This window comes from Anas platyrhynchos, chromosome 19, assembly GCF_047663525.1.
Source record: "Anas platyrhynchos isolate ZD024472 breed Pekin duck chromosome 19, IASCAAS_PekinDuck_T2T, whole genome shotgun sequence".
NCBI lineage: Eukaryota > Metazoa > Chordata > Aves > Anseriformes > Anatidae > Anas > Anas platyrhynchos.
The window spans coordinates 510,013-536,614 of NC_092605.1; the positions used below are offsets into that span (position 1 = coordinate 510,013).

Here is a 26,602-nt window from a genome sequence, read left to right on the forward strand (position 1 = left end):
TGCTGCTGGGATGAAAACTTCCTCTGTTGCTCTGGAGGTGCACGGGGGGCAGGGGGTGCTCCCTGCCGAGCAGCCCCCCGGGGGCAGTGGGAGCTCTGCCCCAGGCAGCTGGGGAGCCCCCGGCCCTGGCAGCAGGACCCGGTCGGTCCCGGTGTGCCGTGGTGGAGGATCTGCCTTTCCCAGCCGTTTGCCCCTGTCTCTGCCCACCCTGGAGCATGGCTCTGTGTGGCAGCTCCCCGGGGCCAGGAGGATTTGCCAGCTGCAGCCTGCAGGCAGCAGGACCCCTCCCCACCTGCTGAGGGGCTGGGAGCCAAGGCTGAGGGGCTGGCAGTGGGTGCAGATACAAGCCCCCCCCCCCCGTCTCCTTCCCCCCCTGCCCCAGCTCCCCATGCACCACCACCTTTCTGTGCTCTCAGCGGGCGGATGAGCCCGGAGCAGGGTGGTGCTGCCGTCAAGCAGGTGCCTGGGCTCCCTGGCACAGCCGGGACGCTTTGTGAGGGCACAGCTGGGACATCCCTCCTGCCCCGGACACCCGGGTGCTGGCCGCCTGCACCCTCCTCTCGCCCGCACATCAGCCGTGGGCTCTGGCACTGGGCTGTGCCCGCGTCCTTCACGGTGCCGCGGCTGGCCCCACGCAGGGCAATGCCCCCGGGAGCAGGGCTCAGGGCAGCTCCGTGCTCACCAGCACCATGCGAGCGCGTGGCCGTGGCCTCCGCTGCCACCAGCCCCGGGGTGCATGGCATGGGGCACGGGGGGACCTGGTGGAGGTGCCTGGTGGGACGTGGCCGGCGCAGCGCAGCTCCCGCGAGGAGCGGGGCTGATGGAAGGAATGAGGAATGCTCGGCTGCTGGCTCCCTCCACCAGTTTACTGCGGGTCTCGCTGGAGATCCAGCAACAGAGAGGAGTTTCCATGGCAACGTACACAGGCCTCTCCGTTAACTTCTGCATCCCAAAATACACCCTGGGCTCACCGCGGGGCCCCGTGGCTCCATGTGCTCCCCGGATGGCTGTCAGCTCTGGCCGGGCAGAGCTGGACACCAAGGCCGGTGGGTGCTGAAGGGGCACGGGGCAGCCCAGCAGCCCCCCGGCCACTGCAGCCCTGCCTGCAGGCAGCGATGGGGCAGTGCCCGCTGAGCCCTGCCGGGGCCGGGGGCTGCGCTGCACCTCGGGGTTGTGCTGCCTGTGCCTGCCGGGGGCAGCCGGGGGGACTCTGCGGGACACGGGGCTCCCGCGGGTGCAGGAGAGGCTGAGCTGTGGAGCTGCTCCCCTGGGAGCTGCCGCTGCCCCAGCCCGCGGTCAGGAACGCAGCGGTGCCACCGCAGCTGAGCTCGGGCTTCCCGGCAGCGCGTGCCGGGAGCAGATGTCTCGGTCCCTGTTCCCAACCGTCCCCACGGCCCTGGCCCCGCAGGAGGAATTGCCATGTAAGGAGCAGGTGGTGCCATTTACAGTAAGTCCCCGGCTGCTGCACAGCACAGCCCTTTCCTGCATCCTACTGGGAAACGCGGCGGTGGATGTGGGAACGTCCTGGCGCTGCGGGGATGGGGAGCGGAGCAGGAGGAAGTGCGCGAGGGCTGTGCCGCGGGGTCGGGGTGTGCACTGCGCTCCCCACCTGCCTCTGTGGCCCCAGTGGAGGCGGTGCTGCTGCTCGCTGACACCGTCCCCGGGTGTCCCAGGTGCAGGCCGGGGCTCACGGCACAGCCTGGGCTGCCAGGAGCCTGCCTGGAGGCAGCTGGCGGGGGCAGAGGGGCTCCGAGCGGGGAGGTGCCCTCGTGCCACAGCCGCTGCTCCAGCCGGGGCACCAGGCTGCTGCCCACGCTCCGGTGGCTGGGGCAGGCTGCTCATCCCCGTGTGGGGCTGCGGTGCCTGGTGAGCCTGCCCTGCTCCCCGGGGATGGCCTCGGGGTGTGCCTGGTCGGGCTTCCCCGCACCCAGGGTGCCCGTGGCAGAACCGCGTGCCCGGCCGAGCTGTGCCAGCTGCCTGTCCTGCTGGGGGCTGTCTGGCGGCGACAATCGCAGGCTGCAGTTGTTTCCTGTTTTTGGGTCTGCAGATGCTGGTACGCACCACGGAGCGGGTTTCCTGCCACCCCCTGACCCCGCAGGGTTCGGGTTCACCATCCCGGTGGATGCTTCCTTCTCGTGCCAGTAACCAGGCGGCAGCATGGTGGGAAGTGTCCTTGGGCTGCTCGCGGTGCGGCCGCTTGCTCCTGTTCCACGCGAACCCTGGAGAGGTGCGCAGTGCCAGGTCCTCTTTTCTCCCTGCTGGGCCCCATGAGCAGAAGCACCAATCCCCAGGGCAGGATCCTGACGCTGCGTGCCCTGTGTGCAGCCCCTGCCCATGCCAGGAGGAAGAGCCCTGCTTGGGGCTGGCTCGTTGGGGCTGGTGCCCAGGACTGGGGCCGTGCACCTTCCCCAGGGCAGTGCCGGGTGGGCTGGGGGAGACAAGACCTAGCACGTGGCAGTGCTGCTTGAGGCACTGGGCACAAAGCCCCTTTGCCCTGCAGCCAGGGGCTGGGATGTTCCCATGCCGAGAGTTTTGTCCCTGCGCCCTCCTGGCACGGCTCTTGGGCACATCCCAAGGACAAGCGGGTTTTGGGGAAGCAGTGGGGCTGTGAGTGCGTCCGTCCCCGGGCTGGCCCCGTTCCCAGGGCACGAGGTGGGTGCTGCTGATGGTCACCAGACGGGGCTGACGGCTGTGGGCAGAGCCCAGCCGCATTGCCCCAGCCTGCAGCCTCCCCGGGGATGCGGCTGGGAACAGGCTGGGGGCAGCGGCACGGGCAGCCCGGTGGGACGGCGGCTCGGTGGCGGTGGCTGCAGCGCCCGGTGTGCCTGTCCCCGCTGTGCCTGGTTTGGGCTGTTAACACACGGGGCTGATGCAGGAGTGGAGGAGAGCCCCAGGGACTGCAGCCTTGGAGCTTTGTTTGCCCATCCAGGGTGGACGGGACGGGGCGTGGGGCTGCTGCCTCACTGGAAGTGCCTGCGCCTGGCCGGGGATGCTGGCTGGGTGGATGAGAGCTGGGACTGGAGGCCGGCTGCAGCATTCCCTGCCCTGCCCCGGCTCCCCGGGCAGGGTGACCCTGTCTCAGCCCCTTCCCAGTCCCTTGTGCTTGCCCTGCTTCCTGCCCCACGCTGCGGCAGTGGTCTGAGCACCGCAGGGACAGCCGTCCCCATCGGAACGAGCACCACGGGGACAGCCGTCCCCATCCAGGAAGGCTCGGGGATGGCACACTCGGCCCGGCCCTGGGCACGGTGGCGCAGCGGGGGGCCGCCTGTCCACGACACGTGGCCTCTTGCGTAAGCCGGGCCAAGTCCGCTCGACTTTTCTGGGGAAGGCGAGAGGTTTGTGAAACCTTAGGCAGGGATTTGCCCACTGGCCGCCGCGTCACCGCTGCTGCGAGGTTGGGTGTATTCCAAGAACCCCGCGGCGCTCACAGGGCTTCCCGGACTCTCGAGTCAGCAGCGGGTTGCAGCACTGCGCCGCAGCCTGAGGCAAGAGGGAAGGGGCCCCGAAAGGCAGCGGACCGGGGCCCTGCTGGGAAGCGGGGCCGGAGCTGTTCCCACAGGGATGCGGGGGCTGCCGGCTCCTGGGGGGCGGCTTCCCCACTCTGCCCCACAGCGGGGCGCTGCCAGCTGCCCCCCAGGAGCCTGGGGGTGCCAAACCCCTCCAGGGACCCCGGGTACCCCTTTTCCATTCCCATCCCCAGGCCATGCGAGGTGGCTGCCCTCCACCCGGAGGGGCTCAGTGAGCGGGGCTGCCCGGTCCTGCTGGCACACCCGGTAAAATATCTTCCAGGTAGAGCTGCACCTTCCGCTGTCATGGAGCCCTGCCGGACCCCCAGACCCGAGGAAGGCAGAGGGGGAGGCGCAGCAATTCCTGGGAGCGATGCTCCTGGTCCCTCCCCAGGGAGGCTGCGAGCTGCAGGAGTGATGCTCTCCTGGGGGCTGCTCTCCTGGGGGCTGCTCTCCTGGGGGCTGCTCTCCCCTGCAGCCCTGCTCCCACCCCGGTCCTGCCGTGGGCTGGGAGCCCGGTGCTGCCGGGGGGCTGGGGCAGGGAGTGGCGGGGGGAGCCCTGACGTCGGGATGAGTCTCAGCAGGGCCTGGCGGGCGGCCACCCGCGCGCATGGACATTCCTCACATAGCTCTGGCGGGTGCCCGGGCAGGCTGCGAGGCGCTTCCTGGCAGCCCACGAGCCGTGGCCCCACAGCACAGCACCAAAATAGTCACTGGGGCCGTGCCGTGCCCACAGCCCGAGGCGGGCGCATTCGCCATCCCTCTGCTCCGGGGCGATTCCTAAGGGAAGCCTTCTCCCAGCGGCTGGGGATCCCTGACAGGAGCGCAGGGCACGATGCCCAGCACCGTGCACGTGGCCCCAGGGCTGGCTGCGGGCTGGGGGTGCTGAGGGGGCTCGCTGGTGATGGAGGGGCTGCGGGGCACCTGGGCACAGCCTGCTCTGTGCTGCCTGGCGGGTGGGCTGGCACCCCTGGAGCTGCCCCTGTCCTGCCAGGCGTCCAGGCACGGAACCCGGGCTCCCTCCTGGAGCTGGAGTTTACTCTCTCAGCTGTTTCACGCACCCAAGGGCCGGCACCTCCTGGCAGCTGCCCGGGGTTCCCGGGGGAATTCCTCCTCTTGCCTTGGGCACCTGCTCTGGGACAGGCTGGGGGCTGCCGGGCTGGGGTCTGGCCCTTCCCTGTGGCACCCGGGCTGGTGGCTCGGGATGGAGCCAGTGTCCCATACCATGGGACAAACACCCTGACCCTGCTTAACCCTTTCTCACCTGAGCCCTCCTCACTTGTAGAAGCGCCACCTGCCCTCGGTGCTGTGTTTTCTAGCCCCGTGCCCCCCGGTGCTTTGCTCTCAGAGCTCTTTGCCCTTTGCTCACCCCTTTGCTCACTGGCAGGGTGGGCTCGCTGCAGCGCACAGCCTCACAGCACACCCCAGGTTGGATGGCTTCATGCCACGGTCTGCCTCCGTGCCACCAGCACCTCCGTGCCCGGGGTGAAGGACCGTGCCCCGCGTCCCAGGGGACCCCTTCCCAGTTGTGTCCGCAGCCGGCCCCGGCCCCGCAGTGCCTCGCGGCCCCGGCGCAGCCAGCAGAGCCGCGTCTGGGCTCAGACATACCTGAGCGATGGAGCAGTGCTTACGCAGGCCGGGCGGTGAGTCACCGCGGCAGGAATCACCCCAGCGCCCAGCGCGGCTCCAGGAAGCCGGCGCTTACGTGGTGTAAACACAATCCCGGCGTCGCAGCGAGGGCAGCGGCCGGGAGGGACGTGCGTCACGCCGCGGGGCCGGGGTGGCCTTGGGGAGCGCAGGGGAGGAAACAGACCAGATTTGGGGGTTTCATTAAAAAATAGTGCTCTTTATTATAAATTATGGAAACATTTCCTTTCTGAATATAAATATAAATATGTGCAAAGTTTCATCTGAGTTTTGTTTTGGTTGAATTTTCAAGCATGGTTTTGCTCAGCCCTCGAGGCTGGAGGTGAAGATGGAATCTTTATAAAAGACAGTGATTCACGTAGACCTGTAAACATCTCTTCGGTAAAAAAAATAAAGAAAAAAGGCCAAAAAAAAACCCACCACAACTGCTTCTCCAGGCAGACGCAGAGGAACGCTCACGGGACAGCGCTCTCAGGGCATCCTCCTGCCGCGTTTCCGCAGGCATCGGTGCCCCAGGGAGCAGCACGGCCAGGGGCCCGGCTGGGATGGAGAGCTGGGGTCCGTGGGGAGGGGCCGGGCAGGTGGGGTGCAACACTCGGAGTAACGGCCCGGTGCCAGCTCCGTGTCCCTTCGGTGCTCCTTGCAGACGTGAGCACGCAGGACTCTGTTGTCAGGACGGGCTGCTTCCCCTCCGGCTTCGCGGCGTGTTGCCGGGACCATCACCACTCCGCGTCGCCAAACAATGTGCAGTAACCCAGACCACGGGACGAGAAGAATATTAAGGCTTAGTCCCTTGGAAAATGGCAACGAGGGCAAAAAGGCAGCGACCTCCAAGTCTGGGGCCTGGTGTGAAAGGAGCTTCCACCCACAAGGAGGCAGCAAGAGGTAAAGTACGGGCAAAAACCACTTTCCCCTTAAAACCGAGGAAAAGCGTCAGGCACCAGCTGGACTCCAGTGCTTCTCATTCTCTCCTGGCGGGAGGGCTGTGGCCAGACCCCTCCGGCGCGGTCCCACCAGGGTGGCCATGCCATGCAGCGGGCGCCGTCCCTGGGCTGCCCGCGCCCCGGGGCTCTGCCGACCCGGCTCCCCCCGTGCCGGGGCGCACTGTAACATCCACAGTTCGACCAGAGCAGTCTCCTTCCCCCAGACAGGGGGTGTCGCGCTTCCTCGGGGTGTGCCCCCCAACACGACGGGCACGAGCCACAGCCCCGGGTCCACCACAGCTCGCCCCCAGTCCCCTCCCCTCCTTCCCAGAGGGAGAGGCTTCTCGCGCCCCGCAAGTCCCTGCTTCTGCGGGGTGTTGTGCCTGTCCCCTGCTCTTGTGCTTGTAGCGTGCGACCTCCCTGTGCGGGCCCCTTAGAGGGGGGCATCGTACTGGTCCAGGAACTCCTTGATGGGGGCCGGCAGCTGAGTCATCTTCTCGTAGGAGTCCAGGTGCCCGTTGACGGTCTTGCGGCAGAGGTGCTGCAGAGTGGAGACGCTGGAGGAGAGCGGGCGGCTGAGCACCAGCGGGATCTTCTCGCCGCCCGAGTAGATGTAGTAGGTGCGCTTGGGGTGCAGGCCCCCCCCCGGCTGCTCGGGGACGGCGCAGGGAGCGGGCGGCATGTAGTGATGGACCAGCTTGAGCACGCAGTCGAAGCGGGGCACGGGCTGGCTGCTGCGGGGGTCGCTCTGCAGGGAGAAGCTGCCCCCCTCGCACTGGATGCGCAGGTTCTTGGTGCCCGACTCCGTCTTGACGCTGAGGGTGAAGAAGTGCCGCTGGTCCGAGCTGTCCCTGATGAGGAAGGTGCCGGCGGGCTCGGCGCTCAGCAGCAGGTTGGCCTCGCCGCCCGTCACCGTGCTCCAGTAGAAGCCGCTCTCCTGCAGCTTGCGCACGGTGTTGACCACCAGCTGGTACTCGCTCTTGGAGCTGAACGTCTTCAGGCGCAGGCTGGTGTCGAGGGGGCGGCTCATCCCGGCGGTGGGGAACTTGCTGTGGGTGACCATGGCGCAGGGAGCCAGCTTTGCGCGCTCGGGGTGCTGCTGCCGGGAGCAGCGGCTGCTACACCATCACCTGCGGCGGACACGGCGGTGAGCGAGCGGCGGACCCTGCCCGGGGCACCCCCGGCCCCGCCGCCCCCGGGGCACGGCGCCCGCTCCCCTCCGCGGATGGCCGCGGCTCCGGTCCAGCCCCGGCCGTCCCTCGCGGGGGGCACCCCCGGCCGTCCCCCCGGTCCCCCCAGTTCCCCCGGTCCCTCCGCCTCCCCCCGATCCGATCCGATCCGGTCCCGTCCCGTCCCGCCCGGTCCCGTCCGTCCGTACCTGGGGCGCGGGTGCCGGTCTCGGCGGCGGCCGGGGCGCGGGGCGCGGGGCTCGGTGCGCGGCGGCGGGCGGCGGCGGAGCTGCCGGGGCCGCCCGGGGAGGCCTCTTATAGCGGGCGGAGAGCCCGCCCTCGGGTTCCTGGAACTGCGCGGCTTCTTGTAACGCTCCCCGGCGCCCTCCCCGCGCCCCGCCCGGCTCGGCCCGGCTCGGCTCGCCGCCAGGCACCGCCGGCCCATTCCGGGCAGCGCGGCCGCCCCCTCCCGCTCCCATTCATGCTCTTTCCTTCTAAGAAGAGGTGAGTCCCCGGCCAGCCCGGGGGCCGCTGCCCCCCGCCCGCTCCGCCCCCCCCCGCCCCGGGGCGCACGGCAGCGGGCGGGGGGCGACACGGCACCGAGTGGGGGGCGCACCCCCGGGCTGCTCCGGGGCGCGGGGACCCCGAGAGCCGCAGCGGGACCCCCGCCCCGCGGCAGCCCCCCCGGACCGGCCCCCGGTGGGCGGCGGCGGGGGGCCCGGCCCGGCGCCCACCGCCCGGAGCCCCGCAGCGCCCCGGGGGGCGCGAGCCCTGCGGGGAGGGGGCCGCAGCCCCCCGGCGGATCGGGTGTCTGCGCCTCGCCGAGGTTATTTCAAGCACCACATTCCAGCCTGTGCTGGCCTCGGTTGCACTTCCCAGCAGACCTGCAGGGAAGAAAACCGCCCTCACTTCGCACGCTTGGGAACGACCGGGGTGACCCCCCCCCCGGCTGGGGCCCGGGGGCTCCGAGGGGCCGCCCAGCTCGCCCGGCCCGCAGCCCCCCCGAACCCCCCCCGGCCGGGACCAGCGCTGCCCGGCACCCCCGGGGCTCCGGGCGGCCGCGGCGCCGGTCTGCGGGGAGCCGCGGCGAGGCCGAGCGGCCACGGCCCTTGTCCCCCCTGGCCGGGAGCCCCGGGGCCGGTCCCGGGGGGCGTCCTCATCGCCTCGGGCCCGGCGGGCGGCGGTGCCGGCGCCCCGGGGGAGGGCAGAGCCCGGTTCGGGGGGGGGGGGGGCTGGGAGCCGGGCGGGGAGCGGCACCGGGACCCCCGGGGGGGCTTCCCCCGTTTATTTCGGGTGTTGTGAGCGGGCCCCGAGCACTGCGGGCTTGGCTCCGTCCTCGGGGCCCGCTTGGAGCCGCGGGGCTCGGCCCGGAGCCGCCGCTGCCAGGCAGGGGCCGAGCGGCGCGGGGCGGTTCTGGGAAGCGAGGCTGCGGGGAAGCCGCGGGGCTGAGCTGCGAACGGGCTCTGGAGCCCTGCCTGGGGCGGGGAGGGGCCGGGAGGCTCCGGCACGGCCGGGCCCAGCGGCGGCTCCTCCCGGGATGGGACGGGGGCGGCCCCCAGCCCCCTGCCCCCAGCCCCCAGCCCCCAGCCCCCGGCCCCCTGCCCAGCCCGGGGGGGCTCCCCCGGGGCCCCTCCTCGCCCGGCCGGGCCCGGGGCAGCCTCGTGTGGGGGGGGGGACGGTGTCGGGGGGGGGGGCGCTCCCCGCACAGCCCCGGGCCCGGGGGGGCCCTGCCGGGATGGGGGGGGGGGGGCGCAGCCAGACGGGGCCGTGCACCGGGGGGGGAACCGGGCACGGCTCGGGGCGTGCGGCCGCGGCCCGTGGGGACGGCGCGGCCCGGGGGGTGCGGGGCCGGGGGACACTGAGTGGGGGGGGGCACTGAGAGGGGGTCGGGGCCGAGCCCCGGGGCCGGGGGCGACCGGCGCGGCGCGGGCAGCCCGGAAGCGGAAGCGCGTGGCGGGCGCGTTGCCATGGCAACGGGCGGAAGCGGAAGGCGCGCGGGGCTGATGGCGGCGGCGGCGGGGGGCGCGGCGCTGTGGCGGCGGCTGTCGGCGTGGCTGCCGCGGGGCCGCCTGGGCCTGGCCGCGCTGCTCGGCCGCCTCTCCGACCGCCTGTCCCGCGGCCGCGACCGCCGCGCCCGCAGGTAAGGAGCCCGGCCCAAGGGGGGGGCCGGTTCCGTGGTCCCCGTGGTCCCGTTACCGCCGATCCGGGCCTGCTGGCGGCTGCCGGGCCTGTACGAGACCGCCGGGAGCGGCCCCCGGAGCCGCCCTGGCCCGGTCCCCCCCCGGCCTCCCGGGCACCGCTCGGGGCCTGCGGGGAGCGGCGGGCGCGGGGCCGGCCCTGGCGGGGCCGAAACCCGAGGCTGCCCCCGCCGCTACCGGGCAGAGGAGGCCGCGTGCTGCAGAACCGCGCCCCGGGGCAGGGCCGGTCGGACAGGGCGGTTTGACAGAACCCCTGAATAAAGAGGGGCCTCGGGCACCCGCGGGCACGGCTCCTGCCCCTCGTGGTGCGGGCGGCAGCGGGGCCCTGTCCGGGGCGGGTTTGTTTCAGTGCCCCCGGTGCAGCCGCCCCCGCGAGGTCATCGGGGTTGTGTGGGGGGCAGCTCCGGTGGCACCGTGCCTGTCCCCCCTTCCCTGCGGGCAGCAGATGCGTGGTGGCCGCGCTCGCTGTCCCAGAGCTCTGTGTTTGCCCAGCGTCTGCTGCTTCCCCTTGGCAAGCCGAGGAGGTGGTTTTCCAACTTCTCGTTTGGTTTGATCGGGGTTTGTTAGCGCAGACAAATTGCTGAACTGAGCCCTGGAAAGGCCTGACGGAATCTGACAAAGGTGAGCAGCGCGTGGATCCCCCGCGGCGGCTGTGGGTGAAAGGACAGCGCCAGATCCTGCAGTTTCACTTCACCTCGGGCTCTGAGGATGAGGTTTTACAGAGAATAAATGTTTCAGCTCCAGCATGAGTTGGTACCAAAACCGCAGCTTTTAAAAATAGAACATGCGAAAAAAAATCCCTCGTTTATATTTAGGGTCAGCTTCTTATGTAGAAAAGATCTGAGGTGGTTCCTCTTGGTTCTGTTTTCTCTTTCCGGTTAACGCGATGATGTGGAATCCGCGGGAAGGGTTTCCCCCCGCCGCTGGTTTCTGTTTCTCTGAAAGCTTCCTTTGTTGAAGTGTGGAATTTTGACGATTTCTTCATAATGTGACAGGGTTTCTATTGTCGTGTGCTGCTGAAGGATTGTGTTACACTCAGGCTGGTGCTTGAGCTTTTTGCAGTCACTTTTGGGTAGAAGTTGCTGCTTTGGTGAGCGGCTGCTGTGCCGTTGTTAGTGCTGGCTGGGGCAAAATACTGCTTTCTGTGATCATTGTACGAGTCTTGGGCGCGTGACGCTAAATGAGTTCAAACAGTTCTGTCTTGGATTACCAGCTCAAACACAGCAGGGATCTCTAAAGCACGGAGGGAGTTTGGTTAGCGGGTAGCAGCACCCGCACAGAATTCATCTGACTGTAAGCTGCTGGTGCTGCAGGCGCAGAGGAGCCCACGAGCCGAGTGTTGGCCTGGTGGAGCGAGGGTGTGGGTGAGGCTGCAGCTCGGGAAATGGCTTGGAATCCTGCTTTAGGAAAGGGGGTTCTCAGCCTTCTGCGAGGGCAATCGGTCAGCTCTGGCCAGTGGAGCAATAAGGAAAACAGCTCTTTTTTCCTGCTGATCAATTATTGTCATATAATGCCTAAAAAATTGCTACTGTTACCTCGGTGGGAATAATCGTAGAGAACATAATTTGCAATCTGCAGGGCGAGGCTCTAGTCCTGAGTTTGTTACTGCTCAGTGAGCTGCGTGCTTTGTTTTCACAGAGTGTGTGGGGATGCTAATTTGAATTCAGGGCGCTCGGGCGTCCTGGCTCCATTCGCCATACGCCCTGGAACGATAAAGGGATGGTGGGACCCTGGGCCCATACGTGGCCGGCGCCTTGAGACATGAGCTGGGCAAGGTCCCAATCAAGTTCTGTAAAAATGGACTTGTGTGGGCTTAAAAACCAGCACTTCTGGTATTCCTTTTCTGCGTTGAAAAAAAAAAAAACGAACTTTTTTTTCCTCCATCTCCTACGGGAGATTTCTGTTGTTCACAGCTGAACTGCGTAATCTGTAAAATTTACGGGTGTCCAGTCTGAGCCTAGTCCCCGTGATCTGTTGAAAGACACAATCCCAGGAATTCTTGCACAAACTGACTCAGACCTTTGTTGCAATGAATAGTCAGTGACAAACTAGTGGATTTTCCAGGAAACACAACTACAAAGTGTCTGGCTTCTGCGTAAGGGTACTCGGAAACCTTGTGAAGATCCAGTGTTTTATCATGAAGCAGTTGGGTGAAATCATCTTCCTGGAATCTGTGGTCATCTGGGCTTTGGATTATGGTAAAACCTAAAAGTTCCTCCTAACGAATTCTGGTAAAGGTCGTTATCAAGTTTCTCCTTGGTTTGTGGTGATGGCAGAATGCGCTGGGGTGGGCCGCAGGCTGGTGGTTGCCTCCTGGCCCCGCGGGACCTGGCGCTCCTCTGGGACGAGGCAGCCGCCCCCGTGCTGGCCTGACCGAAGCCGGGCTCTCGCGAGGAGGTTTCGCAGTCCCAGACCCTTTCTGTCGGCTCTGGGGAGGCAGTTGGGTCACTCGCTCTTTGATTCCTGGACCTCATGGGAGTTGTTGCTGCTAATTGTGCTGAAATGTGGTTTTGTCATGTGGACAGGCTCCTACCGGGGGTTTTTGTGTGACTTGATGATCTTGCATGCATGCGGAGCCTCCAGAGGAGAAAAACACCATTTCCTTCTTGCCATCCCCCTGAGCGGGACTCCTGGCAGTAAGTCGGTTTCTTCGAGTGACTTCAGAGCAATGCAGTTTGTTCTGGAATCTCTTCTTGAAGAACGAGCCTCCTGCTGGTGCCTCGACTTCCCCGTCACTTGGAAGTCTGTGGCAGGAGCGGTGTCCTGCCAGGGCAGCACGGCTGAGTGGGGCTGAGTCGGGCTGTGCCTTGCCTTGTGCCCCCCGAGACACGCTGCCCGTGAGCAGTGCTCTGGTGCTGTGCCTTTTGCTGGGACTGCGTTCAGGCACTTCGCATGTTCGGGATCTTCTTTTGGATGAGTTTGAGGGCTTGAGGCTTGTTCCTTTGTTTCATCGAGGAACTTTTAGAGCAGTGTGCCTTGTTCTGAAACATCTTTACTTGAAGTAGAAACTGGTGAGCCTTAGCCCAGCTGAGAGCTAAGCTAGACATAGAAATCACAGTTAACCACGGAAAAACCATGCGTGTGTGATTGAGATTGAGGCAGAATTCAGAAGCGATTGGTTCCGGGGATGGCTGGCAGCCCCAGCAGCACCGGACTCCTGGTCTGGGGGTGTCTGGAAGAGCTGGCAGCTCAGTCTCTTAAGCTTCTAGCCCCTGTCCTGTTCTGAGTGAGCTGTTTCCCCCTGCCTCCCCTGCTGGTTAGGGGCAGGAGCCGAGGATGTTCAGATCTGTTCTGTCCCCTGTTGTGTATGTTTTCTATCCCAGATTTGGTTTTGATGAATCTGCTGGAAGTATGGGAAGGGCGTTCTTGCTATTGTGAACCCTTCCGATGTATTGGCCCTGCTTGTGGCTCTTCCTTTACCTCCTTGGAGGCTGTTTGTGGGAAGCAAAGGCTGTGTCACACAGAACTCCCCCACCTCTCTTTTCACAGATCCTCATGGCTTCTCCTAGCCCCGCTGCTCACCCCTCCTGTCCCTGTGGTCACTGCCCCGCCGTGCTCCCTGTGTCCGGAAGGAGCACACAGGTTCCAGTGGATCAGGAACCTGGTGCCAGAGTTTGGGATCTCCAGCTCTCACGTCAAGGTGCTTTCATCCCCGGCTGAATTCTATGAACTCTTGAAGGTCAGTTGTGGGTTCCAAGCACGAAAGGGTTTTGGGAACTGCAGTGGTTATGGGCAGTCACAGGCAGGTCAGCGCGAAGGAGCAGCTGCAGGTTAATAATCCTGCCTTCTGCGTGAAACACGATTGCTGTCAGCACTAGGTCAGGTCGGCCAGGCTGGGTCTCGCTGAGTCTTAAAAACTGTCAAGGGCAGAGATTCCGCCCCTCAGTAACCAGTTCCAGTGTTGGGCCATCTTAGTTGTTTATTATTATTATTATTATTTTTGTGTCCAACCTGAACTTTCCAAAGCACTGTCTGTGGCTACCATATGTATATATAAATATTTATATGACTGTAACTACAAAGAAAAACTTGCCTCTGTCTTTGTAACTGCTCCTCAAGTAGCTGTAAGCTGCTGCTAGGTGACTCCTGGCCTTCTCTCTGCCACACTCAGCAAGCACAGCTCCCTCAGTCCCTCCCAAAGGTCTCTGGTCGGTACAGGGTGAGTCCTGTAACTCTGCATCTCGCAGGTGAGTAGCGGGACTGAGGGGAGAATTCCAGCTCAGTTGCTTGAGTCTTTTCACGACGTGTATGTAAAGGAAGTTCAAGTCATTCTGGAACATGATTTAGAAGGTTGCAGTAAGCTGTTGGAGAGCAAGACTTCAGGGTCATGGAATAACACAACAAACGACTTGAGGTTGGGAAAGACCTCTGGAGGTCTGATCCCTCCCACAGAACAGGAACAGCTTTGAGTTTAGATCCAGCTAGGTTCTGGCCAGTTCACAGGGCGGGCTATGGAGAATTAAAGCAGTTGCAGAATGAAAACTGGGATTGCCAGTGTGATAGTGATACATTCCAAAGGCTGCGGCTGGGGCTGTGTAACTGCTCTTGTGTTTAATAGTTTTAAGTGTAGGGAATGCGTTCCTCAGCTTCCCAAAAGCACTTCAGCTTTTGGATGCAGCAGCGGTGCTGATCCTGCTCTGGAAAGACCCGAGTGTTTTACATCCTTGCTGTCAGTGTGTTGGTGTTTCTGTGCAGACTGTGGTGATCTGGCAAAGTGCTCCTCCTCAGGGGGAACCACGGCTTTTCTGTGGTTTGAATTGTTAGCTCCTAGTGATCACAGCGATCGAGGATGAACCTGAATTTATTTTCTGCTCCTCTCAGGTGCAGATAAAAACAGCCAAGCAGCGAGTGGTGATGGCTTCACTGTACCTGGGAACAGGGCTCCTCGAGCAGGAGCTGGTGAGTGTGGGAAGGGATTGGGAAGGGGTGAAAATGAATGCAGAAAGAAAATGCCTACCCTTGCAAAAACATTTACATACATTTTCTCCTCTCCTTGAGAGCTTTCTCACGGTTCCTGGCTGTGTTTGTGTCCTTGTACTTGGGATGGAGAAGGGAGGTGTAGGCAGTTTTTTCTAAGCCCAGTACAGAGCCAAGTAACTCATGAATGTTTTCATGGGGTAATGAGCCTGGATATTTCAGACTGCTAGAGGTTACTGGCATAGTGTTCAAAGGGTTTTTGAAGAACTGTGGGATCACGGGTGATTTTTTTTTTCCTTGCCATTTTTCTTGAACATGATTAAAGTTGTATGTATTTAGTGCTGTGTTTTATCCTGCAAATGGTGAGTTCTGACGCGTTGCTAGCTCTTTGCATTTAAGACAGAGGTCAGTTTTGCTTCATGTTGTTTACCTTTTCTGTTTCCTGTCCTTCCCTCGAGAAACAAAAGCATTCCCTAAGTCCTTTAGGGAGAAGCCTGACCTTGGCCAAATTCTTATGTTTGAATTCAGATTCTGTAGCAGGGTAAAGGTGGATGGAGTCCTGAGCAGCATTTTATGCCTGTCTTTGTCTGGGCTTGCACACAGGATTTGAATTTGCATGTGACAAACAGCCTCAAGGTTAAGGAATAAAACCGCCTCTGTATCGTTTGTGAACTCTCCCAAGGTTTTCCTTTGGTAACACAAATCTGCAGTTTGGGAATGACGTTGGAACTTTTTCTGCTAAAATTAATTGCTGTTCAGAGCCCTGAGTGTATGCACATAGAACTGATGCCCTTTCATATGCTGCTCTAGGCTGATAGAGTAGGATGCCAGTCTGACAGATGCAGAGTGTAAACCACAGTGTTTTGCATGACTAGGAAAGACTTAGAGTAGGGTGTGGAAACTTTCGTGACCACTGACTCCTGGTTTCTGAACACTTTCCTTATAAAGCTTCGTTTGTGTTCTGTAATGAGTGGTACAATCTCTCTGCGCAGGTGGATTGCTTAGAAGAAACACTGGAGAAATCATTGCAAGCAAAAGAATCACCAGACCTCAGAGTTTCCATTCTTCTTGACTACACCAGGGGGTCTCGGGGTAGGTATTATGATGCTCTGCTTTCTTTGAAGGCTTGTTCTATAGTTGTACCGGACGTGCTGTCATTTTTAAGAGAGAGGCTGCCTTGGCTGGTTGGACCTGCAGGCTTAAATCACATCTGTTTCAAAACCTGTCCCCTTGTATACCAGTAACTGCACGTTCCCAGAAAATCTTCAGGATGAGCAGCTTTTTTAAAGGAAATAGGTGTTTGGCCCAGTGATCTTCTGGCTCCTGACTGTGCTCTGTGCAACTTGTTCTTTCTTGCTTGTTCAGTTCACTTGTCAGCACATTTGCCCTTATCCATCATGCTCTTATGTTTTCATTTTTAAAGGGTAGTGGGGGAATTGTTGGAAGCAGCAGTACACTTAACCTTTTGTGGTGACTCCTTGTAGCACGTGTTATTAGTGCTGGGTGTGGGCAGTGTCAGTCCTGCCCATCATTTGCAAGGCCCATTCATCAACAAACGTACAGGTCTGGATATTTTGATATTGACATAAGTGTAAATGAAAGTGATTTTTTAAAAAAAAAAAGTTAGGCACCTGCAGATGAGGCAGGTGCTCATTCTGTAAGCAGCTCCTAGCTGAGGAGTTGTGCCATGCCAAGGTGTGATCCCGTGTGTGTAACTCCTGTATCTCCCAGGCAGGAAGAACTCTCGGACAATGCTAATTCCACTGCTGCAGCGATTCCCCGAACAAGTCCGTGTTTCCCTCTTCCACACCCCAAACCTGCGTGGACTTCTCAAGCTCCTGATTCCGGAGCGTTTTAATGAGACCATTGGGCTGCAGCACATCAAGGTCTATCTCTTTGATGATAATGTGATCCTGAGCGGGTGAGTCCTTGCCTCTCCAGGCCTTTCTGTGATTCATTTAGCTGAGGTTTTGATGCAAGGTATGCATACCACTGGTATTGTCTGAACTTCAGTATTTGCATCTGTTTTTTTCTGTAATGATCATAGCAATGCTCTTCTGATATGGAAGAGCAACCATAGGTCTGTCACACGAGATTCTCATAAGAAAGACAGCCTTTTTCAAAAAACAAAAACAAAACAAAACAAAATCTTCAAGATTCAAAAGGAAATGGCCAGTTTGTGCTTTAGTCTTGTTGTATGTGGAGTGTGATCTGCAGCTTCAGCTGGGGCATTCAGGATCACAAGTATATGCTCTGTTCTGGAACTCAGCTCTCCTTTTTCTCTCCTAGTGCAAACCTGAGTGATTTGTACTTCACCAATCGTCAGGACCGCTATGTTCTCCTGCAGGACTCTCCTGAGATTGCAGACTTCTTCACGGAGCTAGTGGATGCAATTGGAGATGTGTCTCTGCAATTACAGCAGGATGATACAGTCCAGATGATGGAGGGGATGGTGCACCCGTACCAAGGTAGGAGGGAGTCTCCCTGTCTGGTTGGGTAATAGGATCCAGAGGAGAGCCAGCATTTTATTTAAGGAGGATGTGAACTCTATCCATTTGTGAACTGTAGAGCGTCTGACCTCTGTTTACAGGCTGTGGGGCATCCCATTTCTGTGCCATCCATTATGAAAAACAAGGTTGCTAGAGTTTTGCAACGGAATCTATCAGGATGTTTGTAGCACAGTTCCTAGCTGCCTTTGAAACATCTGTTTCTCAGACATAGAGGAGAAAGTTGTTTGATTTTTGTGTCAAAAAACTCCTTTTTGTTCTGATATTGATGTCCTGTCATTAGCGTTTCCTGCTATGTCATAGGTGGTGCATAGCTCGGAACTATTAGGTCCTAAATGCGACCTGTCCTGGCTTTCCTGCAGGGGACAAGGTGGCTTACTGTGAGATAGCAAATCGCAGGGTCATGGAAGTGATCAACTCTGCCAGGACACGACAAGAACTCCTGCATGCAAAGACTTTCCACAGCAGCCAGCAAAGCAACTCCTTGTTATCCCAGCAAGGCTCTCAAGCATCTGGGGATCTGAAACCAGAACCTGACACCTGGATTTATCCCTTAATCCAAATGAAACCTTTTGGCATTCAAATAGACGAGATGGTCACAGAGACGCTGCTGACAGAGGCTGAGCGGGATGCCAGGATATACCTCACCACTGGCTACTTCAACCTGACGCAAGCTTACATGGACCTCATTCTGGGCACTCGGGCAGAGTATCGGATTCTCCTGGCCTCACCAGAGGTGAATGGCTTTTTTGGTGCCAAAGGGGTGGCAGGCGCCATCCCTGCTGCCTATGTTTACATAGAACACCAGTTTTACAGTGAGGTCTGCTACCTTCACCAACAGGAGAGGGTCCAGCTGCAGGAGTACTCGAGGGCTGGGTGGACTTTCCATGCCAAAGGTAAGATGCCCATTTCTCAAGGGGACTCATTCAGAACGCATGTGAGCCTTTCCATATGCTTGGGGTGTGTGACTAGTGAGGGGATGGCTGGGTGCTGAGCCTGGATTTAACCGCCAGATTACTCATCCAGGGCTCGAACACTTGGCTTGCACAAACCTGAGTGTTTGGATCACTCAGGAGACAGCTATGCAGAGTCATGTCTTGCCTCAAATGCAGTTAATTTAAAAATGAAAACAGTTTCTGCCATCATAGTCTTCTGTGGAAGACTCCAGTTTCCTTCTTACTTGATGGAAAGAAAAGGCATAACTTTCACCAGCCCCTCACCACCTTGACCAGAGCATAAATATTTTCCCTCGGCTGGTTGTTGCTGGTTGTCTCTAAATTTGACTGTTCTCTTCTACGTGACGCTGTAGGAACCGCTTGGCCACTCGGCAGTAGTTGTTACCAGTGCAAATAGTTTGGGACGTCTGCTGGAGCCGGGGTGTCTTTTTAAGAAGTCTGACGCCTGTGACTTTACCAGTGCCGTGCCTCTTACGGTCGCCCCGTTGTGAGGCGTGCTGGTGCAGCACCTCCCAGAATGACTCGGAGTCGCGGTTGAGCGCAGCCCTCGGCTCAGCTGAGACATCTGTGCCGCGTGCCGCGGCGCCTTTCCTACCCCAGGCCCCGGCAGGCAGAGCTCCGCTGCGCTGTCACTTCCTGCGGTGGCTCCGGGTCCCCCAGGACAGCTCTGTTCCTGTAAGCGCTGCCCGCCTGGCACTCAGCACCACGCACGTTTCCCCGGCCGGCTCTGCGGCGTGCTGAGGGGCGTTCGTATTGTTTGCAGCGTGTCTGATGGGAAGGTGGAGGATGCAGCCCCGGAGCCAGCGCGGGCCTGTTCAGGGGCCATGACCGGCAGTTCATCCGGGTTTGTTTGTTTAAGGAGATTGTGGGAATGCCTCTATCTGCCCTGCTTCCTGCAGCACTGTTCGGAAGAAGGTTCAGAGGTGGCGGGAGAGAAAGCTGCTGATTCGGCCTTCTCTTGTCTAAAGAAAACAAACGAGTGTTACGGGGCTGCCTATATATAGAAACTACAAATCTTCCTGCCGAGCGCTGTGCCTCGACAGCAGTGACACCGGCACCTCGGGTGCCCTAAAACCCCTATCCCCCGCCGGGGGCTCTGCTGAGGAGGTGCCTGCCTGGCTGGGAAGTCGTGAGTGATCTGCCTTCCAGGAAGCACGTGCTCAAGGGTTCTGTGGTTTGCAGGTTCCTCCTCTTGCCGGGCACTGCTGGCTCCGAGTGGGACTTTGTGGTTTGGCATGGATTGAGCACGGGCTGCTTCTCCAGGCTACCACAGGGCACCCGCCTGGTAGCCAGCCCCTTCCTGGCCTGGCTGTGCCCGTCTCGGGGAGCAGCACGAGGCTCGGGGGCTTGGCAGGAGGGGCAGGCTCTGGTGCCACCGCCTCGTGCCCGCTCCTGCTGTGGAGTGCAGGACGGGGCAGCTTTGGCTCCCTGCTCTGGCACGCTCTGCCCTTTGGCCCATGTTCGATTCCATTCCCTCTGCAGGAGTGATGCAGTGTGTGAGAGAGGACAGGGCAGAAAGGGGAAAGGGGTGATCCTGGGGACAGAGGAAAGGCGCCTGGAGCTTGGCTGCTGGGACACAAGACGTCTGCAGCAGCACAGGGCGCCTGTTATCACCCTGGGCTGAGGTGAAGGCCGCCCTTCAGTCAGCCTCCCGTGGGATCCAGCTGATGCGCGCCCAATGCGGTCGTGCTGCGGCTGGTGTTCTGCAAAGCCTTCCAGCTCCTCCCGAGCGTTTTGTATCCCCCAGCCCAGCTTCCTGCACCATGTACTCCTGCAGGGCTGTGACTGTCCGGAGCTTTGCTGGGTGCGGGTGCAGCTCCAGCAGCCCAGCTCAGCACCGCGCGGCTGCCGGGTGCGTGGGGTGGGAGACACAGCCCTGGGCAGTGGGAGCAGCTTTCCTGGGGGCGATGCCACAAAATGGGCCCATGGAAGCACTCTGGGTGCGGTGCTGCAGGTGAGGCAGGCCTATCTTTTAGGGTTACGGCCCCTTCCACAGAAGCATCAGGTGACAGGGTGCAGGCAGGTGGCTGTTTGCGCCGAGATAAACCTGCAGTGCTGCTATTGAGCGGCGGCTGGGAAACGGCTCTTCCTCTTTCTGGAAAGGTGAGTCACTGTTTGAGCAGATCCTGCCAGGTGGCCATAAAGCTAGAGGCACGGGAAAGGCTGCCGGGCTGCCGCAGGGCCGCTTAGGAAGAGCGTGGCAGCGCAATCCTGGGGGCTGCTGCCCAACACGCCTCTGGCTGGCCGTGGGGAGCCTGCTGCTGCTGCTGGGCTCGGGCACTGGGCAGTTGCTGCAGCTGCTGCCTTTGGTGGCAGGGATGGCCAAACCTGTGCTGTCTGCTGGCCCCTGGCCTCCTCGCCTGGTGGGCACTGTGTCCCTCTGTGGCAGGGGGGTGACAGGAGGGTGGCAGGGGGCTGGCAGGGGGCGCAGCGGCAGCTCAGGGCCGGGAGACGCAACTGAAAGCGGCCGCGGAGCTGCTGAGTGCGTGACGTGGGGGCGGGGAGGAGGTTACAGGAACCAGCGGTGAATCGGCAGCTTCTTACTCAAGGCATTCTTGGAACTGCTCTGGGGTTGAGTTAGGAAACCTGCTTCTATTTTAAGGACTAGGTGGTTTTTTGGCTACGGGTTCTTTGTTGTAGTCCTTGTGTGACTTGCAGTAGGGATAGGGCATCTGGCAGGGACCTGCTGGGGGCCTTGCTGAGCGCTGGTGCGCTCCAGGGGACAGCAAATGCTGCCTGGATCTGTCTGTGGGCTGTGGAGCTGGCCCTTGGCACCCTCAGCTGCTGTTTGCTGCCACGCTCAGCTCTGTGCTTGACAAACCGTCCTGGGCTGTCTCACGCTTGCGCTGCCTTTGTGCTGGTGAAGCTGTGTGTGAGCTGCAGGGGTGGGTGGACCTGGGAGGCTTCATCCTGGCAAGAACCGAATTCATCTTCTGGTTGCTCCTCAGGAAGTGAGTGGGCGTAATAATCTGCACTTCTCTTACTAGTGTTTATTTCATGTGAATTCACCTGGCGGAGCGGCGAGATGCCTCCTCACACCACTGTCTTGTGAGGTCTCAGGAAAGGAGTTACTCACTGCAGCCGCTCTGTTTCGCTCCGAGCTGACAGCTGCAGTGCCGTGTCTGCCTGGTGCTGCTTTTCCTTTCCCTGCTGCAGAGAACACACAAATTGTTTGCCTTATTTCAGTGTTACTGAGATGTTGTGGTGCAAAACGACCTCGGACGTAACAATGGTGACTCATTCTGAATTATTTTTGGGCCCCCCTTGCAGTGCATTTATGTTCCTAAGAACGGGTCCCTGGGGTGGCACTGCGGGTGCCGCAGCCCCTGCAAAGGGCACGCAAGGCTGGGCAGTGCGAGCTCTGCAGGTGTCCCCCAGGGTCTGCACCGAGCTCTGCAAGAGCTCTGCACACTTCACTGGCCAGAAGGAAGCGTGTTTTTGACAACTTGCTTTGTGTCGTGGTCATTTATGGTTACTGTAAATCCAACATGTTTAATTCATTTCTTTTAAGTGAAGCAATTGTTTGAGGCTACCCCAGTCATTTCCTTTGTCTGCCACACTTCCTTTCTTCTCCTGTTTTTCCTGCAGGCCTCTGGCTGTACCTGGCGGGAAGCAACCTTCCCTGCCTAACGCTGATTGGCTCTCCTAATTTTGGGTATCGATCGGTGCATCGTGATTTGGAAGCCCAGGTCGCGATAGTGACAGAAAATAAAGCTTTGCAGCAGCAGCTCCACCAGGTAAGTGGCTGCTCAGGGGAGACGATGTGCATGCCGTGCTTCTTGGTCACGGAGGGAATGCTGATGACGCAGTCGCAATAAAAACCTACAGCCACAATCATTCAAACCCTTCTTGAGCATAGGAAGTCTCAAGGAGCTGTCAGTTAAGTGACTATTGATGAGATGCCTGCTACAAGTGCCTGTTTCTGGGAAATGGAGGCCATAAATGGGCAGGAACATGTGTCCCCAGTGAACTCGAGTATCAGCGCTCAGGCGCTGGATGCTGAGACACGGCGTTCGGAGAGGATCATGCAGCACGTTCTTGGGCCTCATCCCCCGATATTTGGGCATTGCCAAGGCAGCACCGTGCTCTGGGGTGATGAGGTCGGGCCCTCTTAACCACCAATCTCACACCCGTGGAGGACTTTGCTCCTCAGGCATTCGGGAAATCCTCTGTAGGACCATAAATGCCAAGCAGGTAGCTTTTGGGTGGCTGCCCGCAGGCGGTGGAGGTGAACAAGGGCAGGGGATCTTAGTGGAGTGTCTGCAGTAAGAGCATTGCTGGGCTGGTTGTGCTGCCCCTGAAGTTACGTGCTGCAGCTCCCAGTGTTGACACAAGCATTTTTCAGTGGCTTAGTGTTCAGTGTCCCAGGTTTTTCTGTTTTCATTAGGCAGCTCAGTCCGTTAAGCACTCTTCACTCAGTCTTGACTCTGAATCTGCTGCTGGAGCTGACATTGTCCCACGCAGTTCCTCGTGTAGTACTCTGCTACAAAGCATATTGGCTTTTGTTGCCTTTGTGTGTGACTTAAGGATCTGAAAAATGTATTGTAATAAGCTGAGTCTTGGCATAAGAAGGCACGGTTGTCTTCAAGATCAATGGGAATTGCCCTATTGCATCAGGGCTCTTCCACAGAATGAGTCAGAGTATATCTAATCAAAAACAATTCTATTACTGGAAGAGTTGCCTGAATATTTCAATTCATATCTTGCCTCTACTTGTTTCTAATGGAAGGAGAGAATCAATGAAAATATGACAAAGGAATTTTTCTCAACCAGTGCTGCTGCAATGATCTAATTTAAAGGGCTTTAAATGATTCCCGTTTGCTGGAAGCTGATTTTGAGATTGGCTGTCTGTTTACTGTTCTGTGATCGTTGTTTAGAAGACTTAATTTTATGCCAAGGTGATAAAGCCTCTAATGGAGTGTTGTGTTTCTTTCTCTGTGCAAATTGTAACTGTTCAGCACCCTAGCTGAAGTGACATTTCAGCTGTATGAACAACCTGAACACCTAGCTTTTCCAGTGTCTGGTTTCCAAGGAATCTTGACATGTAAAAAAGTGTGTTCTGGGCTTTTCTATTTGACATTTCTTTTTTAAGCGTGTAAGCTTTCAGTCTTCTTAATAATAACCTTCTGAATAATAACTGAGCTTTTAATATTGCAGCTGATGTGCACTAGCTGCTTCTGAATACTTAACGTGTTTGTGCCATGAAATCACTTTGGCTATGTAGCGTTCAGTTCCAAACCTCACCAAGGATTTTTAAAATGGGGAAAAACTGAGTGGTTTGGGTATCTCACTGAGTGAACCGAGTATCCTGGTAAAGTCTCTGAATTTCAGTTCATATAACTGGTCTCATTTCCAGTGGTCGGATTACCTCACTGTATCAGATGGCCATGGCAAAGGTTCTTCATTGCAGGGTTGATCATAGCATTTTGAGCGTTTTGGGTTTCTAAAATTAAACTGATTTGGCACACAAATGTCTGCTGCCTGTTACTGTTTCATCTTCCTGGTGCTCCTTTCCAATGCTTAGTTCCTGCTTCCGTGTTCCACTCTGAATTTTAACAGCACAGTGTTCTTTCTGTTGTTTGTGACAGTTTAACTAGTTAAAAAAAAAAAAGATTAAGAACAGATTTACAGGAGCTGGTCTGCTCTTGTTTGCCTGCAAATCTAGAAATCTAACTACCTTTGATAAGAAAACCACTTCTACCTTTGATCAAGCAGCTGCTTTCACGTGCAATTCGAGCATGTATCATCATCACGATGGTTCATTTCCTTCTTCAGCAGTATTGTGTACACACTGAAGAAGCCTAAGTGTTTCTGGTAATTTAGTTGAAATCATGACTGCATATTCATTTGAAAACACAGAGCTTGAGCTGTGTCTAGAAAGAGCTGCGTAAGCCAGTCTCTTGAGATTATGATAGTTTCCTTTTCTGGCAATTACAGCAAGGGATTTAGGATTCTTCTGAAACTGAAGGTTAGCTCTCTTGAAACTGTAGGGCACAAAAAGGCAAAACGTTCTCTCTTTGCTCTTTGTAGAGTTTAAATTGCTGATTCTCGATGGTCAGTTACTTAGCTCGATGGTAGTCATCAGGAGGAGGAGTAACGTGGCAGGCGGGTATGAAGGACGGATCCTGTGCTAACTCCTTGGTGGTTTGCTTGCTCTGTGAGTTGTACTGCATGGAATGAGACTCCCGTGTTCAGGCTTGTGGGAGAAATGATGCATCCTTTTGGCAGGATCAGTGGCCAGTTTTACCTGAGAACTGCCTTTTCTTAAAGGTCATTATATTAGAAGAAATTGAACACTTAGAATTGACTGGGATGGTGTTTCTTTCCCTGTACAGGAGCAGGAGCAGCTTTACCTCTGCTCAGGTGTAGTCTCATCATCAACATTTGAGCAGCCAAATCGGTATGTGAAGCTGTGGGTGAAGCTAGTAACGCCTCTGATCAAGAATTTCTTTTGAAAGAAGAAAAGTTGCTGCTTTGGGTGAGTTTTCTGCCATTTTCACGGGGAATTTAAATGATACTGACTGTGGTTTATTAGTGGGGTAGACTTTTTCATGTGGAAGAAATGGATGATGGAAATACACAGATGTGGAAAAAAAAAATCAGGTGTCTCTCTTCTCCTGAGTTACTCATCACTTTGACTAGAATCACCTACTAACATTTCTGGAAGCTTTGTGCAACTGTATTTTAGAACCAGTCGCTCAGATATTTAACGGGATGGAGGGTAAAGTTTAATGGGTGATCAAACAAGTAGCTGTGAAGAGAGAGAGCTCCGAGAAGGAAAGGAGTTTAGATGGTTGCAAGCCATTGTTCCATTTGGCTTGCGTCAGTGCCCTGGCTGCCAACCAGCCCTTTATCAAAAACCACCAATTGACTGGTATCTGTCATGAGAAACTACGGGTTGTAAGAGTAGTCTCCACATGACAGCAGTTCCAGCACTATTTTTATTGATACTTTGCTAAAGTAGTATTGGTACAATCAAACTCAGTTACACAACTTTGTTGTTATTTTTGGCAAGTAAAAGCATCTGCTCTTTTCCATAGTCACTCAGTTTTAGATCTGCAAGAGCAGGGCAACAGCAGCAAGGATCCACTTGGCAGCTTTTTCTTTTGTCTTTAGGTTAAAGGTCCAGACATAGGTGGGACCTCGCATCCGTGTCTTATAGACAGGACATTCGTAGACGTTCTTGGTGTCCATGCGGTCCACAGGGATGGCTCTGATGAAGATGACTGGCATCATAGGCGTCAACTCCTTCAGCCGAGCATCTGCGATAGCCCCAGACTGGATGTCCCATCGAGCGCCTGCAATATTACAAAATTGTTGTGGTACCAGCTACCCAAAGGCCTCTTCACTTAGAGGTGGCTGTTTTTGTAACTGTTAATGGGTGGGAAGGAATTTTTCTAGCAGCACAGTCCAGGGATAAAGTGTGCAGGTTGGGGAGCTCTGGCTTAGTAGTCATTAGGGCTAAAGTTATCCTCTCGCTGTGACTCATGAATGCATTTTGCCTTGCTGGGTGTGGGATGTCTAAATAAGTTGTGCCCCTGCTCATCCCTTCAGCATAGGTTTGCATGGAAGGTGCATAGCTGAAGGTAGAACTTGGCCATGGGGGGGAACTACAACAAGCTGTCTGGTGTGCTCCATGCCCTTGTTTAAGTCGGCCCTTTTGGTGCTCAGCTAATGCTACCATCTCATTCCCTCTCATTTTTTTTAACAGTAATTACTTTAGGTTCTGAGTTTCCTGGTTTGTCTTATTCACACATTAAATAGCAGGGTCATATGTTTGTTCACTAGAAACATGTGGCTTCAAACAACCCAGTCCTCAGGTTCACAAAATGCAGTCTGCATTTCCAGAAAATAAATCTGGTTTGTGAAACTCCACTCGTAAACTGGATGGGTGCTGCCCTCAGCTGGCGTGTCTGACACTAGCACGGATCAAGGCTCTGCTGCTTGGAGCTTTTGCAAAAGCTGTACAAATCAAAATTGAGTAAGTTGTAGAGTATTAACACCTGCTCTGTTTGCAGTAATTTTTTAGGCTGACCTGGGATTTCTCAGTGCCTGAAACATCTCACAAAGGATGCAGTCTTTTACCTTCCATGAATAATCCATGTACATAGGAGCCTTCTCTGGGTGGAGCTGTCATATCCTCACGGTTTTTCTTGGTCACTTCCACTGAAAGGCACATCTTGTCCAGTGGCCATTCATTTTTTCTGGCCATGGACTGCATGATAGCAGTGAGGAAAGACTGGGGATTGAAGAATCCTGCCAGCCACACTGTCGCAGGCAGCACAAAGTCCGTTGTCCAGACTTCTAGTTCCTGGAAAATAAAACAGCAAAGTCCTTTAGAGTGAAGCGTGGCCTTTGGACAGTGGAGTGCTGCTTTGCTGTAACAAGGATGTGCCTAACGCACAAGCTTCGGGTAATGGGTGGATGGGGATGGAGTGGTCTTCGATGAGTAAATATCAGATTGCAGTGCAGCAATTAAACTTCAGCTATTAATTTGGATTGCAGTAGATACTGCTGCTATTTCTTTTTAACAAAGCCACTCTTTAAATACATGGTTTTATTAAATATTTTTTCTTCTGGGACTTGAAGTTACTATTGGGATATTTAATGTTCTTTTAAAGCAGCGATATGTGCTAAGGGTGGGCCTTTTCAAACTTCTGCTCTCATTCTTGGGGTTACAGTCCATTTCAGATACTTCAAACTGCTTAAATTAATATTGAAAAATAAAACAGTTAACCACTGTGTACGCTGATGGAAGTGATTCCTGGCCTTCTGTGGT

General features: G+C 57.6%; 3 protein-coding genes across 5 annotated transcripts in view; 1 reads left to right on the forward strand and 2 right to left on the reverse strand.

The window, feature by feature from the left end:
- Positions 1-5,331: 5,331 nt before the first annotated feature.
- SOCS3 (suppressor of cytokine signaling 3) lies at positions 5,332-7,592 on the reverse strand. Its single transcript, XM_005031814.5, has 2 exons — positions 7,455-7,592; positions 5,332-7,206 (listed from the first exon to the last, which is right to left on the reverse strand). The coding sequence occupies exon 2, from the start codon at positions 7,137-7,139 to the stop codon at positions 6,510-6,512; it is 630 nt and encodes a 209-aa protein (XP_005031871.4). The 5' UTR covers positions 7,140-7,206; positions 7,455-7,592; the 3' UTR covers positions 5,332-6,509.
- A 26-nt stretch (positions 7,593-7,618) lies between these two features.
- On the forward strand, positions 7,619-26,584 carry PGS1 (phosphatidylglycerophosphate synthase 1). 3 transcript variants are annotated; one of them, XM_072025697.1, is made up of 11 exons: positions 9,098-9,385; positions 12,933-13,122; positions 14,265-14,342; positions 15,353-15,452; positions 16,092-16,281; positions 16,650-16,828; positions 17,230-17,603; positions 17,709-17,763; positions 21,412-21,560; positions 24,159-24,301; positions 24,940-26,584. In XM_072025697.1, the coding sequence occupies exons 1-10, from the start codon at positions 9,213-9,215 to the stop codon at positions 24,276-24,278; spliced, it is 1,608 nt and encodes a 535-aa protein (XP_071881798.1). In that variant the 5' UTR covers positions 9,098-9,212; the 3' UTR covers positions 24,279-24,301; positions 24,940-26,584. The 3 variants fall into 3 exon arrangements, with proteins under 3 accessions (XP_027327088.2, XP_071881798.1, XP_027327087.2); XM_027471287.3 differs by lacking the exon at positions 9,098-9,385 and adding an exon at positions 7,619-7,749 and having other exon boundaries at positions 17,230-17,763; XM_027471286.3 differs by having other exon boundaries at positions 9,100-9,385; positions 17,230-17,763.
- DNAH17 (dynein axonemal heavy chain 17) overlaps positions 24,746-26,602 on the reverse strand; it is a 35,076-nt gene continuing 33,219 nt past the window's right edge. The window contains exons 80-81 of the mRNA XM_072025703.1: positions 25,909-26,134; positions 24,746-25,121 (exon numbers count right to left, since the gene is read on the reverse strand). Of these exons, the coding sequence (XP_071881804.1) occupies positions 24,874-25,121; positions 25,909-26,134 (474 nt within the window). The 3' untranslated portion in view covers positions 24,746-24,873. The remainder of the gene's footprint in view (positions 25,122-25,908; positions 26,135-26,602) is intronic.